This window comes from Heterodontus francisci, chromosome 16, assembly GCF_036365525.1.
Source record: "Heterodontus francisci isolate sHetFra1 chromosome 16, sHetFra1.hap1, whole genome shotgun sequence".
In the NCBI taxonomy this organism is placed as follows: Eukaryota; Metazoa; Chordata; class Chondrichthyes; order Heterodontiformes; family Heterodontidae; genus Heterodontus; species Heterodontus francisci.
Window position 1 is genome coordinate 67845868 of NC_090386.1, and position 16772 is coordinate 67862639.

At 42.1% G+C, this 16772-nt stretch overlaps 1 protein-coding gene across 1 annotated transcript in view; it reads right to left on the reverse strand.

Annotated features, from left to right (window-relative positions):
- Positions 1-472: 472 nt before the first annotated feature.
- srms (src-related kinase lacking C-terminal regulatory tyrosine and N-terminal myristylation sites) overlaps positions 473-16772 on the reverse strand; it is a 69596-nt gene continuing 53296 nt past the window's right edge. Inside the window, exons 4-8 of the mRNA XM_068048335.1 lie at positions 13147-13291; positions 9186-9344; positions 6554-6735; positions 1500-1656; positions 473-1422 (exon numbers count right to left, since the gene is read on the reverse strand). Coding sequence (XP_067904436.1) covers positions 1193-1422; positions 1500-1656; positions 6554-6735; positions 9186-9344; positions 13147-13291 — 873 coding nt within the window. The 3' untranslated portion in view covers positions 473-1192. The remainder of the gene's footprint in view (positions 1423-1499; positions 1657-6553; positions 6736-9185; positions 9345-13146; positions 13292-16772) is intronic.

Below are 16772 nucleotides of genomic sequence, written 5' to 3' on the forward strand. Positions count from 1 at the left end.
AAGAATTATTTTGTGAGGCCTCGCTCCTGGCATGGAGCTATGCTAAATGTAGAATTTTGCTCAATGGTGTTCTAGCCCTTCCTTGAACCTGTGCCCTAGTCTAATGTGATCGCAAGCTGGCAGCAGTGTGTAAAATTTACCCTTGAGTACCTATTTATATTTGTTTGGCTTATACAAAAATATGTAGATGGAGCACTGTCTCTGCCAATATGTCAGTTATATCTCAGCAAATACTTTTTGCACTGCATTCTTTTTTTAAGGTGTTTTGCCAATAATTCTATATTTCCTTTTTTTGAAATTGTCTACAAGTCTTAAGCTTCCTTTAGCAGCCCCCAAAAAATTACATCTCCCTAGAATCTGCATAACTCCATTGTTGATTGAATTGCTGGCAAACTCAGGAACTAAGGCTTCTTAAACGCTTTGAACAGTATTGCTCTATTCAGTTTTAGAAATAAAAATATTTTCAGGTTGTCAAAACAGACAATGGCCTAGATGTTACTGTTTGTATGACATTCTTCTGTGCTCTATTTTAGGAGAAGTGCGAACCTGGTTAAACAGAATACCACCTGTGTTAAAATAACAGACAAAGGAACACGATACAATTAGCTCACTCAATAATATTGCCAACAGTAATTTCTAGCCTAATATAATTTTAAGGAACTAGCCATGCGCATGAAAGCCACAAATGTTTTTCTGGTACCACCACAGAACGGCCATGATCTGGAGATTGTTAAAAGGTATTGAACGATGCAGTTATTGATGCTGGTGAAAACTGTATTCCTCTAAAGAAATCTTAGATTGTAGATGTATTTTTATATCCTTTAGCTGTCCAATTATTTTTCTCTCAGTGCTTAATAATATTTATGAACATGAGGCTAAAATTTACTCACATTAGTGGACAGGCGCTTAATGTATTTGTACGACATTCCCTTCTCTGCTATTTTAAAAGACTTCTTCTCATTTACGTTCTAGACACCCCTGATGGAATACTGCACAGAATAATATACCAATGTTATAAGCTTTCCCTCCGATGTTGTCAACTGTAATTTCGAGGCAATTATTTCACTGTCAAGTGAGCTATTGTAACAAAAGACAAGAAAAAATTTCCATTGCCACAAAGTATTGTTTTAAGAGTTAATTCATGCACAGTTCCATCTAGCATTCACCAGTAGCAGCAATATTTGCTTTGTCCTCACTGAGCTTGGTCTGAGTTTTGGTCTTGAGCCTGGTCTTGGCTTTTGTAATAATATGTAGTGTATAATGAATTGAGTTCATCCAACAGAGTACTAAATGATGGTCGGCTTTCCTCAGACTCATTCCAGCACCTAAGCATTATTCCATACATGTCTTGGTTACAGGTATTTGGACAAGGCATTCTGTACCCATGGTTTACTTGATCCATAACTTCCTTGTTTGTCATACCTGCAATATCAAATTAAATTATAAAAACAATGCACAGTCTTGCTTGCTATATGCCTTAGAATTTTTAATTTACTTACGCTCATAAGGTTCTTTGCCATAAGTCACTATTTCATACAGAAGAACACCAAAAGACCATACATCTGACTTTACTGAATATCTCTGGTAATTTGCCGTTTCTGGTGCTGTCCACTTTACAGGTATTTTGGTTCCAGCACGGACATGATACACGTCATCCTGCTCAATGAAAACAACGGACTTGTTATAACTATAAATATGAAGAGTAATTTTATCCATTTCTATCTTATTTTTCATATGAGTAATAAATTTTCCAAACAAATGGAAAATCGTGGGACATGCACTTGCACTTTTCTGATATAGGCTCCCAGCGGGTAAGTTTCCATACCGGGGGCATGCATCTGTACTAAAGGCCTGCTATGCGACCCAAACCCGATGACATGTGTTGGGTTCAGGTCGGGTCGGGTTGCACTTCCAGGTCCGACATTTGGGCTTGGGTTGGGCTGGGTTGGACACGCTCTATCACAGGTAAGTGGCTTCCATGTTAATTTAATTTTTGGACTAGAAAGGTGGTTTTGTTACAGTTATTTTAAGCTTGTGCAGATCAGCAAGAAAGTGAAAAACGGAAGGTAGGTTAACTGATGGTCGGGTCAGGTCAGGCGCGGGAAAAAATGGAAGGACTCTGGCCGGGTCAGATGTGGTTCTGTCAGGCTCGGGTTGGGTTTTTTTTTGCAGGCCCAAGCAGGCCTTGAATCTGTACAATTTACCCGATTGAATGAACTGGTCTCAAGAGTCACTGTGAATGGATGCTGAAGGCAGGTACATGCTGTGTACCTTTATCACTAAAGGTCCAACAATTCAGTATGGGATTATCTTTCTCAACTCAATCCTCCTTCTAGCCACCAAAAAGGTGGGGGCAGGAGAAAGGAAAAGCTGATTGTGTTTTTATTTCATTGCGCAACAAGAAAATGCTGAGTAAGTCACTTACTCATAATCCCACATACAATAATGCTGTCGATCCTGGGGCAAGTACAGACAACTGCTACTGAAGTCGTGAGTGTAGGAATGGTGAGATCAAAGGCAAGCAGTGTTATATGCAACATGCATGATGTGATCTATGTTGGATTGGCAGGTTATCCCAGAAAAGTACAAATACATGAAATACTTTAGAAAGCGATTATTTCCCTTCTCTGAGTTCTGTTAGCTTGGGGGCAATCATGACTTCAATGGAAATGAAAACTGGGAGAGATGTATAACTGGTGGGTGAATCATTTTTGTGCCCATTTTACACCATCACTCAGAGTCAAATTTACACCGCATGTCTATACTCTTTCCCACACTTTACTGCCGATGCAAAAAGAATGATCTTTGTGTCTACATAAGCATTAATGGCACATAAAATCATGCTTCAGTGTAAACAAAATGTTTCCTGGATTTGCCAAAATAAAACTAATGGGTGCAGAACTTAAAGATACTCACCTGTTTGCCCACTCTTTCTCAACTTTAGCTCTCAAACTCTCTTCCTTTATCAAAACTTCTCCCAACGATAACTATTTTATTGACACTATTATGGTCATTGCTCTTCTCAACTTTCCTCTCTCATTCCTCCTAAAATCCAAATAAATTATTCTATACACAGTTCCCTCTTCATTGCATCCTTCCTGTGTTGAAATCAAGACTCATTGTACCATTACAACACAAAAGCAAAATGCTGTGGCTGCTGGAAATTTGAAACAAACCTGATCTGCTGAGTATTTCCAGCATTTTCTGTTTTTATCTCCTCATACCATAACCTATTTTAACTCAATGGGCTGAATTTTATCACTTCCGACATGAAGTGCCACCGCCGAGCCCTCGCAATATTACCCATGGGGGCTCATTTAAATAGAGGGGGTGAAACGGCCGCTGGGTCCCCGGCAACGGCGTCTGGCGCCATTGCACAGGCGCTGGCACATTTTTAAAGGGCTTCAAGTCCTTCACTTACATTTAAATTTTTGAAATGGCAGGTTTTTAAATAAATTGCAATAAAATTTTATGCCACTTCCAATCCCCTCTCCCACCCCCTCAATAAATAATCCATGTATTATTTGTCCTACCCCCCTCAAAAACATTAAAGTTTCCATCACAACCTTCCCCCCGCCAAACTTTCTTTCCTCTAACCTTCAACCCCTTCCCACCATCCCCTCAACCAATCGCGTTCGTTTTTGCCACTCCCCACCTCCCCCGCCCTGATAATTTTAGCCCTCCCCACTAGTTTCTCATTTCGGAACTCCATATGGGGTTCCGAAGGCACGTGGGTTGCATTCAGTGGCTGTAAAATCGGCGTGGGATGGCCACCGCCAGCAGGTAAGTTCATTTGTATCTTATTATTGTTCATTTGAATATTTGGATGAAGGGGCCGCACTGAGGTCACGCTGCCGCTGGTAATATGCGGCGGGCCCTTCGTGACGTCAGGGGTCAAGGTGGGCCTCTCCCCTCAGAATTTTATGGGCCCCCCCCACCATGACCCATAACGTCGAGGGGCTGGTAAAATTCAGCCCATTGTTTCTGAAAACCGCAAAACTCAAACTCGTTACCTTTCTTAATTTTCTCCCTCCAACAAACTACAGACTTTTAAAACCAAAGCTTGGAATCACCTGATCACTACATTCTGATATACCTCATCATCTAATCTTTTCAACCATGGCTGTGTCTTGCCCTATATGCTTTGGTCTTTTACCTAGATTTTTATATCAAACGAAAATCTAATAACATCACCACAACATCTAACTTTTGGCTGTAATCTTGGTTTCACGCTCCTCCAACTCAAAAAATCATTGTAAATATTTATTTTCACAGATCATTATATGACCAAAGAATGCCTTACTATCTTAAAGAATTAAAGAACATGGATTTTCATAATGTCTCTCAAGATATTGCAAAGCATTTCACATACATTATGTGAGAAAAGTACTTTTTGTATGCTTTTCAGTGGAACATGCCTTTTAAATTCAAAGTTGTTATTGTCAGCAGTTTGTGCAACCGTTCTTGTATATCTACATCAGAAGACATTATACTGTAGTTATCTTATGGTTATGGGATGGTGGCATTATTATCTCTTTCTAACCTTGTTATGGCATGTGTAGGAAACATCAGATGGCTTGAGACAGGGAAATTGATTGACAAACAGGCACAAAAGCAGGCTTGAGTTCTCATAATATAATGAGTGATTTAATGTTCATTAGACAAACCTAAAGCATAGAATATTAGAACACTCTTGGAATGAGGATGGACCACTCCTGTCTGATCAGGGCCATTTGAGATCGATCATCTCAAAACCTAGTAGATTTTAAGAGGTTGTATCTTTCTTACTTTAAGTATAATCTTTATATTTTGGATTTTTAAAGAAATAGTATAAGACATCGATTACCCTAATATAGACAGAGAAAAACAGTGTTAAGTGTAGGGAAGGAGAGGAAATTCTGAAATTAAAAAAATGCTGGAAGTACTCAGGTCAGAACTGTGTTCTGATGAAAGGTCATGAATCTAAAATGTTAACTCTGTTTCTCTCTCCACAGATGATGCCTAACCTCCTGAGTATTTCCAGCATTTTCTGTTTGTAGTTCAGATTTTCAGCATCTGCAGTATTTTGCTTTTGCGTTTAGAGAAAATTCTTGTAAGTGTACAGGAGATCTTTTTCGGTAAATATGTCCCCAGTCCACCAAGGAGGGAAGCAGTGTTGGATTTGCTTCTGGGGAATGAAGTAGGGCATGTGGATTGTGATGCAGGAGGAGATCACCTAACTAACAGTCACCCACAACATAATTTGGTTTATAGTAATTATGGAAAGAGACCAGAAAATATCAAAGGTAAAAATGCTCAACTGGGGAAGAGCTAATTTCATTGATTTAAGAAAGGACCTAGTACAAGTGGATTGAATGGCAATTGTAGGATAAGCAGCAATGGAGTTAGCAAAGACATTCAGGGAAGATTTAGTTCAGGTACAAACGAGACACATTCCTTTGAAGGAAAAAGATGGAGCATTCAAAGATGTCAAAGGAAACAAAAGTTAAAATTATACAGAAAAAGGAGGCTTATAACAAATGTCAGGAGCAAAATTCAATTAATAACCAGGAAGATTATGGAAAGTGCAGGAGGGAATTGATAAAATTAATATGGGAGAGAAAGAGAAGTTAACAGAAAAGATTAGCAAGCAGTATTTTATAAACATATAGGGATGGATTTTACTAGCCCTCTGGGAACAGGCTGGGAAAAGAGGAGGCCCATAAAATGGCGAGGGAAGGCCTGTTGTCTTCCCACCATTATGCCACTTTACCAGTGGCAGGGAAGATAGAGGACAGCCCTCTTGCCCAGTGGCCAATAAAGCCACTTAAGTGGCCAATTAATGGCCTCTTTCTGCTGCCACTGGCATTTTACTAGTAGCAAGTGAGCATGTGCCGTGTGGGTGAGCCTGCCATTTTTATGGCAGTGGGTTGCGTGGCACTTCTGTGTCCCATTTTCGAGGTATTTTAATCAGGCTTCCAGAAGATCAGGGGTAGCATAGTATAGATGGAGGTTAAAGCTCTCTGACCACCCTAAGTGCTTTCATAGGCTTGGGAATCCGAACAACTGAAGGGAGACGGGAGCAGCTGGATCAAGCGAGTATGTGTTTTTTATTAGGACTGCTTGTGGGCCAGGAAGAGCAGGAATGTTCCCCACGGTTCTTCACGCAAATCTTCTGCCACAACCAGCAGATTCCTTCCCATGAAACCTGCAATCCCTAGCATTCTTCCCCACAATCTCATCAGTCCTCACCCCTCCCTTTAGCTGGTCTGACCCAGTCATATTGTGGGCGCAGGTCTGCCCCCTGCTTTGTGCCCAGAAACAGGGGTGGGAACGCAAACACAGCTTCTGGCATCATAGGCCCTTCATCTATGGAACTGGCTGTTGGACTGAAGACAAAAATTACCCAACTGTTTGTGAAGTGTTTGTTTGTATCAGTGTCAGAACTTTTTCTTCTTAGTCAAATTGTGGGCTTAAGACACACCCCAGGATTTCAACATATAATGTAGGGTGACATTCCAATGTAGTACTGAGGAAGTTCCAGACTGCATTGCAGTGTTTGATTGTCACTTACCCGGATTAATCTTGCTAATCCGAAGTCTGCAATTTTGCAGATAAGCTCTTCTCCAACAAGAACATTTCTTGCAGCCAAATCCCGGTGGACAAATTTATGACTTTCTAAATAAGCCATTCCATCAGCCACTTGGCTAGCTATGTACACATGGTGAGTCATGGTTAATGTTTTACCTTCATCACCTAGAAACAAAATTCTCAAACATAAACATCTACAAAAGTAATTTGATTATAAAATCAGCATCTCAAGAACTTAGGTACTACAACACTTTCACTCCTGGGACTGGGTTGGGATCCAATCTAGACTGATGGCATCAAAATCTTCTCTGATTACTGTAAGGGTCCTATCTCAAATGAGGTGTCAATCCAGTTTCCCGGTTGGGGGGGGGGGAGGGGGGGGGCGGCGGGTGGTTAAGGCATCTAAGGTGTACTACATCTGGAGCCTGATTTTTAGGACCCACCGGGGAATGGTGGTGGACGGGTGCTGAAAGTAGCGGTATGACCGGCGTGCCGGTTTCCCGTCACCATTCTTGTCGCCAGTGAGTTTCGTCAGGGCAGGGGAAGGCCAGTCCTAAAAACCTGCCTGATTCACAAATAAGTCCAATTAAGGTTGTTAAAGAGCTCATTGAGAGCTCATAGAGGGCCAACTTGAGATTTTGGTGGGGGCGCTGTTCCCCTCATGGTATAAGGATATAGATTTCAGTTCATAGCAGGCTACCTGTGGTTTAGAAAACACTTAAATGTCATCAGCCCCAGGCACCCTTAATCATAGCACATAATAGTGTCAAAATTGGAAGTAAACATTGTGCAGGATGAGCCAGTTCAAACTTATCAAAATGTTACATAATACAAATATTTTAACTTTGCAAACATATGGCCTTACCGCCAAGTCTCAGTGACAGGACTAAACCGGAGTTCCTTCCGCAACCTGGTAAATGGGGAAGTGAAGCCGGAAATCTGTCTTTTTTTAAAGCACTTCGCTGCAAAGTTGTGGCTTAACAACATATTGCAATATCCACAGCCACAGAGTTAGAAGTTTAAATTAGTTCTGTGACAAACTTAATCTAAAGTATTTTCCCACTAGTATTCCTACTCCCAGCCTTATTAACATTCACTGTATTCTCCATTCTTGTAATGAGTTTGAACACATTCTTTCAGCCATGCTTCTCTTTACTATTAAGAAATGGGATTCTGAAATTAGGAGATTTTCACATCTAATTTTCAAGCCCTATATTGCATTCAAGGACTGAAAGTGGAAATGTCATTGGCACCAGAATGATTTTCTATCCTTGATATGCTTAGCAAAGCTCATAAAAGAATGGCTCTGAAAATTATGAGGTGGAGCACACTGGTGTAAGTGATGAGATGCACTTGGAGTACTCCTGGAAACCAGGGCCAATCACATGCTGGGAAAATCGAATTGGGCAGGCCTCAGGTGGCCAGCGAGCAGCAGATTTAAAAAAACTTTGTCTGCCTGCTGGCCATTTTTTCAGTGAACTGGATAATAGGCAGCCAGTTATTACTCCTCCTAAGTATTTACCTTCCTAGGACAAGCTGATAAAAGTCTACGGCATTTGTAGTGGAATTCAGGAACGTGAATTTTCCCCTGGAGTGAAATCCTGGCAGCTGTCCAGCAGAAATGCATTCAGGTTCCACAAACCTAGCAAACCAGGTTGCCAGGTAGTCCTGGCAGGAAAACCAGTCCACTTTATGTTACGGGGCTACCTGTGGCAAAAAAACGTTGCTCTCACTTTTATGTTCAATATTTTAGTCTATCATAATTTCTGTTCCTTTCCCTTTAGTGAAAATAACATATCTTTATCTACTAGGAAGTTTCTCTTTGGATCAAAATCTGAATTATTTGTCTCTGGCATTAAGCCTTGGTTGTGCAAGCCCAGTTTAGAGACTCTTAATCTGCCAGGGAGCTGTGAGGGCCCTCATTCCACAGGATTCGTTGTCTCCAAAAAATTTAGATTCAATATAGAAGACCCCTAAAATAAAGACTCATATTACTGCATATACCTTTACTTTAAAATTGTAATAACTCCACATATTGCATAAGCAGGATGAAATTCAGAAGTGGAGCCAAGTGTAGTCAGTTTGAGTCACATTCATTACTCACTCAATCATGGCAATTGCTAACTTTGCAAACCAACATCTCTCAGTAAATTCCCCTCCCCCCCCCCCCCCCCCCATTACTAGCGAGTCCAGCTAAATTTTCCAAGCTGTATATCACAAGCAAAAGCATTGTATGGATCAGATGGTTAGGATTTTAAAATGAATTCTGTGTAGACTCAATCTAATAGATAGTCATTAATATTAGCTTAAAGCACAGATAGCCAGGTGAGAGAATTACTGAGGTTTCTGAATATCTAGTACTGCATCCAAATAAAATCGTACTTAAATATATTTTCCAACTTTAAAAAAATGATTTTTTTTATCTTTGGGAGGATAGAGAATTTCATCATCATGCAGCAAAATATTTGGCTTAAAGTTTGTTCATGTAGAAACATATACAAAATCTTACAGCGCAAAAAGAGACCATTTAGTCCATTGTGGTTGTGTCAGCTTTCAGAAAGAGCTTGCCACTTACTCTAATTCCCCTGCCTTTTTCCCATATTTCAAATACTAACCGTGTAAGTATTCTTGTAGGTTTCCTTTGGACATGAGTTCTGTGACAATGTAAACAGGCTCCTCAATCGAACAAGTGGCATATAACTGGATTAACTTTGGATGGTTGATATTCTTCATAGCTTTTACTTCTTTAACAAACTCATCCTGTTTCATATCATCTGTGTAAATAAAATGTCATTCAATATTTTAAATTTTATCAATTTTAAAAACATGCTCTGTGCTGCGAAGAAGAGTGATATATATATAGCATATGAACTTAATGCAACAGTTTGCTAACTATGGGTCATGAGTTAGAATAGGGAGACTGTGCACCCACACAATACTATACGGCAAATCCAGTAATCCTGCACTCCCACAGGACCTTACCAGACAGAAGCAAAGGAAACATGGAGTAAGCTCTCACACCTCACAAACAGGAAGTAATTTTCTTTCAGTCGTGTTATAGATCCTGCACATTTGGCAAAAAAATCAATTGAAGAGCACTGCAAGACCTACAGCTGACTGAGTGTGTTACAAGGCTGTGACAAATTCAGGGTGACATATTTTGGATAACTTTGTAAAGCTACAAGAGAAAAGCACACATGGCTTGTGAATTGCATTTGAATCCACGAATGCATTCTGAAACATTGGCCGGGATTTCACGTTGGGCAGACGGGAGCCGGCCACCGACTGAAAAGTTGGTGGAGAACCCGCATCCTCCTCGCCTGGGGATCCGACGCGCATTTTACGGGTCCCCAGGCTTTAACTGTTCCAAGGCGGGATTTCCACCCGCTTGAGGGAGGAAGTCTCGCTTCATTGAGCTGCCGGCCAATCAGCGGGCTGGCAGCTCTTAGTCCCAGCAGTGCCACTGGGAGCGGTGGCCACTGCTGGGACTGTAGCCCAGCCGAAGACATGGAGCTGGGAAGACAGGTAGGTTTTGGTTGCCTCGCTGGGGGTAATCAGTCGGGCCCCGGCGAGGCAAGGGTGGTCGATTGGGGGTAAGGTGGTGTGTTGGGTGCTGGGGGTGGTTGTGCCCGATGAGCAAGCCCCTCTCCCCCACCCCGGGATGCTGAGAAGCCACCTGCTTTGCCCAGGAGGCTTTTCCTGGTTCCAGGACGCCCACTTGCCACGTGTAAAATCCATGTGGAGGCGGTTGAAGGCCCTTAAGAAAACAATGCTTTGCCAGTCCCAACCTTTCAACCCCGAACTTAAAGATCTTTGTCCTTCAACCCTGTCCCACCATCCCCTCAGCCAATGGAATCAATTTTCTCCACTCCCCCCCGTCCACCGACCTGAAAATTACACTCCTCCCCCCTCCCACCAGTGTCTCACCTCAGTTCCCCAAAAGGGGATCCGAAGGCGGGGGACTTCCAGCCACCGGCCGGAATATCACCGTGGGATGGCTGCCCAGTCCAGGTAAGTTCATTAACACGCATCTGAATTAATTTTATTATACAAATGATGGGTCCGCCACTGTGTGGTTGGGGGTGAGGGGGGGGGGGGGGGGGGGGGGGGAGGCAGGGCTGCACCGAGGCCTCACCGCTGCTGTAAAAATGCAACGGGGGCTTCTTGGCATCAGGGGTCAAGGCGGGCCTCTCCTGGAAGAATTTTACAGGCCCCCCCGCCACAACCCCTGATGCCGGAGAGGGCTAGTAAAATTCAGCCCTATATCTTTCTATCACCATTTGCGATTCATTTTCTCATCAGTATTATTGCTAAGATCAGCTCTACCCCTATAGATCACGTGACTGAAAAACCTTTGAAAATGATTTTTTGCTTAATGAATATGCTGTAGAAATTCCACTCAGCCAAGTTCACATTCAAACATTCAATGCTCTTCTATTACATTCCATCTATGCTATTGTTGTGCCGGCATGAATCTATTTAAAATTAAATTAAAATTAAACACAAACTTTGCTGATCAAAAGTGCAACCATCATTTTTTCACCTGGCTCTCAAAGCCCTCCTCACCCATGAAACCATTCTTCTTGTATGATTATGGAGAGGGAGTGCTGACAGACTTTGCAAAATTGTCAGCAAAAAAGAAACTGAAAATAACTAAAAAATTACCACCACAATCTGATAATTCCAGGAGCATAAAATCATCGAAATCGAAACACAGAAGGCAGTTTTTTCAGCCCATCACCACCTTCTTAGAACAAATAAATTTAGGCAATAAGTGTGGCATGGGCAACACCACCCACATTCCATATCAGAACTATCCACTCTAGTCTCATTTTCCTGCTTTTTGCTTATACTGTTTAATTCTTTTGTTCAAACACTTATCTAACCCCCTCTTAAATGATTATTGAATCAGCTTCAATTGTTTGTGGTAATTATTAACCTTTACATCAAAGAAAATTCTTCTAACTTCCCTGGTTTATTACACCTTGGTTCATTACACGGGAGAGCACTATCACTTCCAAGTTTTCCTCCAGGTCACATATTATCCTGACTTGGATATTTAAAAAAAAAAAATTCTTGTCATTTGGGCGGTGCTGCCAGTGCCACATTTACTGCCCACCCTGCCCTGAGAAGAAGGTCTTCTCCTTGAATAACAACATTCCTTGCAGTGCTGGTGCACCACTATAGTGTTAGGAGGGGAATTCCAGGACATTGATACATTGACAATGAAGGAATGGCAATATACATACAAGTCAGAATGATATGTGACTTGGAGGGGAGCATGAAGGTGATGTTGTTCCCATGACATTGCTACTGTGTCCACCTCAGTGGTTGAGGTCCTGGGAAATGATTAATGTTGAAGTAACCTTGGAAGTTGCTGCAATGTGTCCTGTAGATTGTACATACTGTAGTCACAATGCACTGGCGATGAAGGGAGTGGATATTCAGTCCAATGACTTGGGCGCCGATCAAGTAAACTGCTGTTATGAATGGTGTCAAGCTTCTTTAGCATTGTTGCTGCTTCACCCATCCAGGTGAATGGTGAATATTTGATCAAAGTTCTGACTTGAGCCTTATAGATGGTGGAGTGACTTTGAAGGGTCAGGAGATGAGCCATTTGTCACAGAGTACCCAAGGTCTGCTTTGGTCCGTTAGTAATGTTGATGTGGCTGGTCCAGTTATGTTTTTGGTTGATGACAACTCACCATTCCTTCATCATCGCTAAGTCAACATCCTGGAATTCCCTATCAAATACTATTGTGGCAGCCATCAGCACAAGGACTGTATCAATTTAAGACTCACCAGCACCGTCTCAGGACAGCTAGGAATGGTTCAATAAATATAACTGGCAGTGTTGCCCACATCCTGAGAACAAATATAAAAATACTAATTGATGCTGGTTGTACCACATTTAAAACATTTTGACACTATCATTTGGGGATGATCGTAACATGCTCAGGCATAAAGAACAGATTAGGAGGAGAAGTAGCTTTTACTTCATGGGTCTTTTCACAAAAGCTTTTTCAGGAAATGAGAAACATATTTCCCCTTGACACTATTATTCTATTCTATTTCTACACAGTTTTTGGTGATCTCGCTGAATTCGCTGTTGATTAACTGCAAGATCTCCTTCTACAGCTTATGTGAACTCGACAATTGTAGTTTATATAGCATTAATTTTGTGAGGCAAGACTCTTGGTATAGTACCTTACTAGACAGGTGCAAGGATTGGAGAGAGGACTTTGGAACTATATGGCTGATTCTGTGATCTACATTGTGACTAGCAAGGCTCCACACAAGCTCTACACTGGGAGTAGAGCCTCAGCAAAGTATCCTGGCTTATTGTCACTTTAATTACATTCATTTAGAAAATTATGTCAGGTTATTTATTTCCTGGAGTGAAAGAAACAATCTTCAGATTTTAGAAATCTGTAGCTAGTTTTTACTCTTCAACACTTGTTGTAACGTTTAATACTCTTGAGAATCTGTTTTTCCAACTGCATTTGTTCAATTTGCACCCAAGCCCATTTTCTGTACGTCACACACCTCATTTCATAAACACATCATGCCACAAACCCTTTTTAAGCATTTTGATTGCCACGCGTTGATTATCCTTCCAAACACCTTCCCAGACTTCTCCAAAGTGACCTTCTCCCAGTTTTCGCAGCAAAGTAAATTCTTCCCTGGGCCTTTCCCATTCATCGGCTTTGTAAACATTCTGCTGCAAGTAAGCCAAAACATTAATACACTTTTAATATGTGTTTTTCAACAAAAAATTGACTTTTCATTTATATATTTTTTTAAATGGTCGGCACTGTAGGATTCTATAGTCAAAATCTGGGACATGAATATTTACTCAACCAGAATCCAATTTAATAATATCTGTAAACCATCATAAATTCCTGTATTAAGTAGTAAGGTAAGCCTGGTTGCACATTTTTTTAAATTCATTCATGGGATGTGGGCATCGCTGGCTAGGCCAGCATTTATTGCCCATCCCTAATTACCCTTGAGAAGGTGGTGGTGATCTGCCTTCTTGAACTGCTGCAGTCCATGTGGAGTAGGTACAACCACAGTGCTGCTAGGAAGAGAGTTCCAGGATTTTGACCCAGTGACCGTGAAGGAATGGTGATATAGTTCCAAGTCAGGATGGTGTGTGGCTTGGAGAGGAACTTGCAGGTGGTGGTGTTCCCATGCATTTTCTGCCCTTGTCCTTCTAGGTGGTAGAGGTCGCGGGTTTGGAAGGTGCTACCGAAGGAGCCTTGGTATGTTGCTGCAGTGCATCTTGTAGGTGGAAAACACTGCTGCCACTGTGATGGAGGGAGTGAATGTTGGTGGACAGAGTGCCAACCAAGCGGGCTGCTTTGTCCTGGATGGTGTTGAGCTTCTTGAGCGTAGTTGGAACTGCACCCATCCAGGCAAGTGGAGAGTATTCCATCACATTCCTGACTTGTGTCTTGTGGACAGGCTTTGGAGAGTCAGGATTTGAGTTACTTATTGCAGGATTCCTAGCCTCTGACCCGATCTTGTAGCCACACTATTTATATGGCTACTCCAGTTCAGTTTCTGGTCAATAGTAATCCCCAGGCTGTTGACAGTGGGGGATTCAGTGATCGTAATGCCATTGAATGTCATGGGAGATGGTTAGATTCTCTCTTGTTTGAGGTAGTCATTGCCTGACATTGTGTAGCGCGAATGTTACATGGGAAAACACAATATTTAAATTATCCTATAAATGACCAAGGTGTCCATAAATGGCACCATGGCTCAGTAGTAGCAATCTCACATCTAAGTCAAAAGGCTGTGGGTTCAAACTTCATTACAGGCATAGTAATCGATGTGGATAATTCAGTGCAGTACTGAGGAAGAGCTGTGTTGTTGGAGACGTCGGGGAGAGGTACAATTTTCTTCTTAGGTGTGCATGAGGAATACTCCATTCCCAGCAGCCAGTTGCTAGGAGTAAAGCTGCAGGTTTCTTAGACTGACAGTTATGCCCCGGTTACCAGCCTTAGCTTCAAGTGCTAAGCTCTGCCAGAGGTAGGCCTGCACCAGGGATGCATTCAGGGCAAAAAATCTGGGTGATTTGTGGCCTTCACATTTCCAGTGAACTAGCATCTGGCATGTGGCTGGGGGCAGGTGGTGGGGTGGAGTGGAGTGAGGGGGCAGGATGCAGAAAAATGGCCCTACCATCTGAGACCTCTCCTAGCAAGTCAGATGGAGGTAGGATCCCATTATGTTCCCTGAAGAAAAGCAGAGATTTCCTGTGGAATCCTAGCCATCCTTAAACAAATCCCATTAAAAAGCAGACTACCCAGTAATTCATTCATTTGCGGTTTGTAAGATGTTGCTGTACACAAATTATCTGACACATGGGGCTACAGAATAACTGTAACTTCACTTCAAAATTTATCCATTTGTTGTGAAGCACTTTGGGATGTCCTGAGGACATGATAAGGCATTATCTAGAAGCAAGTCCTTTCCTCTTTCATAAACTACATTTCACACATTTGGCTCTCAAGGCACATTCTCAAAACAACAAAAAGTTTATCTAATATACAGCAAAATTGTAAATATTACGATTTGGCAGCTTGCCGAAATCTTGTTCCTGAAATACAACTTGTGGAATGCTCAGGCCAATTCAACACATTTATTTGCAAATACCCGACAACACTAGATCCTGGTACTGTAGCTGTCTTCTAATCATAGATATTTGGTTACTTAACTGACAGCCTCAGAGACTGAAGTAAAATACCCTACATATACTGATTCTGTCTTCCGCTCCTATATTTTAGAGTACCTGAGATAGGGTCCTGCCCTGAACAGCCCTGAATAAATGCAAACATCTTCTTTGGCCTCCTTATCTCGAGAGACATTGGGTAAAAAGAACAAAGAACAAAGATAATTACAGCACAGGAACAGGCCCTTCGGCCCTCCAAGCCTGCGCCGATCCAGATCCTCTCTCTAAACATGTCGCCTATTTTCTAAGGTTCTGTATCTCTTTTCTTCCTGCCCATTCATGTATCTGTCTAGATACATCTTAAAAGACTCCATCGTGCCCGCGTCTACCACCTCCGCTGGCAACGTGTTCCAGGTGCCCACCACCCTCTGCGTAAAGAACTTTCCACGCATATCCCCCCTAAACATTTCCCCTTTCACTTTGAACTCGTGTCCTCTAGTAATTGAAACCCCCACTCTGGGAAAAAGCCTCTTGCTGTCCACCCTGTCTATACCTCTCATGATTTTGTACACCTCAATCAGGTCCCCCCTCAACCTCCGTCTTTCTAATGAAAATAATCCTAATCTACTCAACCTCTCTTCATAGCTAGCGCCCTCCATACCAGGCAACATCCTGGTGAACCTCCTCTGCACCCTCTCCAAAGCATCCACATCCTTTTGATAATGTGGCGACCAGAACTGTACGCAGTATTCCAAATGTGGCCGAACCAAAGTCCTATACAACCGTAACATGACCTGCCAACTCTTGTACTCAATGCCCCGTCCGATGAAGGAAAGCATGCCGTATGCCTTCTTGACCACTCTATTTACCTGCGTTGCCACCTTCAGGGAACAGTGGACCTGAACACCCAAATCTCTCTGGACATCAATTTTCCCCAGGACTTTTCCATTTACTGTATAGTTCACTCTTGAATTGGATCTTCCAAAATGCATCACCTCGCATTTGACCTGATTGAACTCCATCTGCCATTTCTCTGCCCAACTCTCTAATCTATCTATATTCTGCTGTATTCTCTGACAGTCCCCTTCACTATCTGCTACTCCACCAATCTTAGTGTCGTCTGCAAACTTGCTAATCAGTCCACCTATACTTTCCTCCAAATCATTAATGTATATCACAAACAACAGTGGTCCCAGCACGGATCCCTGTGGAACACCACTGGTCACACATCTCCATTTTGAGAAACTCCCCTCTACTGCTACTCTCTGTCTCCTGTTGCCCAGCCAGTTCTTTATCCATCTAGCTAGTACACCCTGGACCCCAAGCGCCTTCACTTTCTCCATCAGCCTGCCATGGGGAACCTTATCAAACGCCTTACTGAAGTCCATGTATATGACATCGACAGCCCTTCCCTCATCAATCAACTTTGTCACTTCCTCAAAGAATTCTATTAAGTTGGTAAGACATGACCTTCCCTGCACAAAACCATGTTGCCTATCACTGATGAGCCCATTTTCTTCCAAAT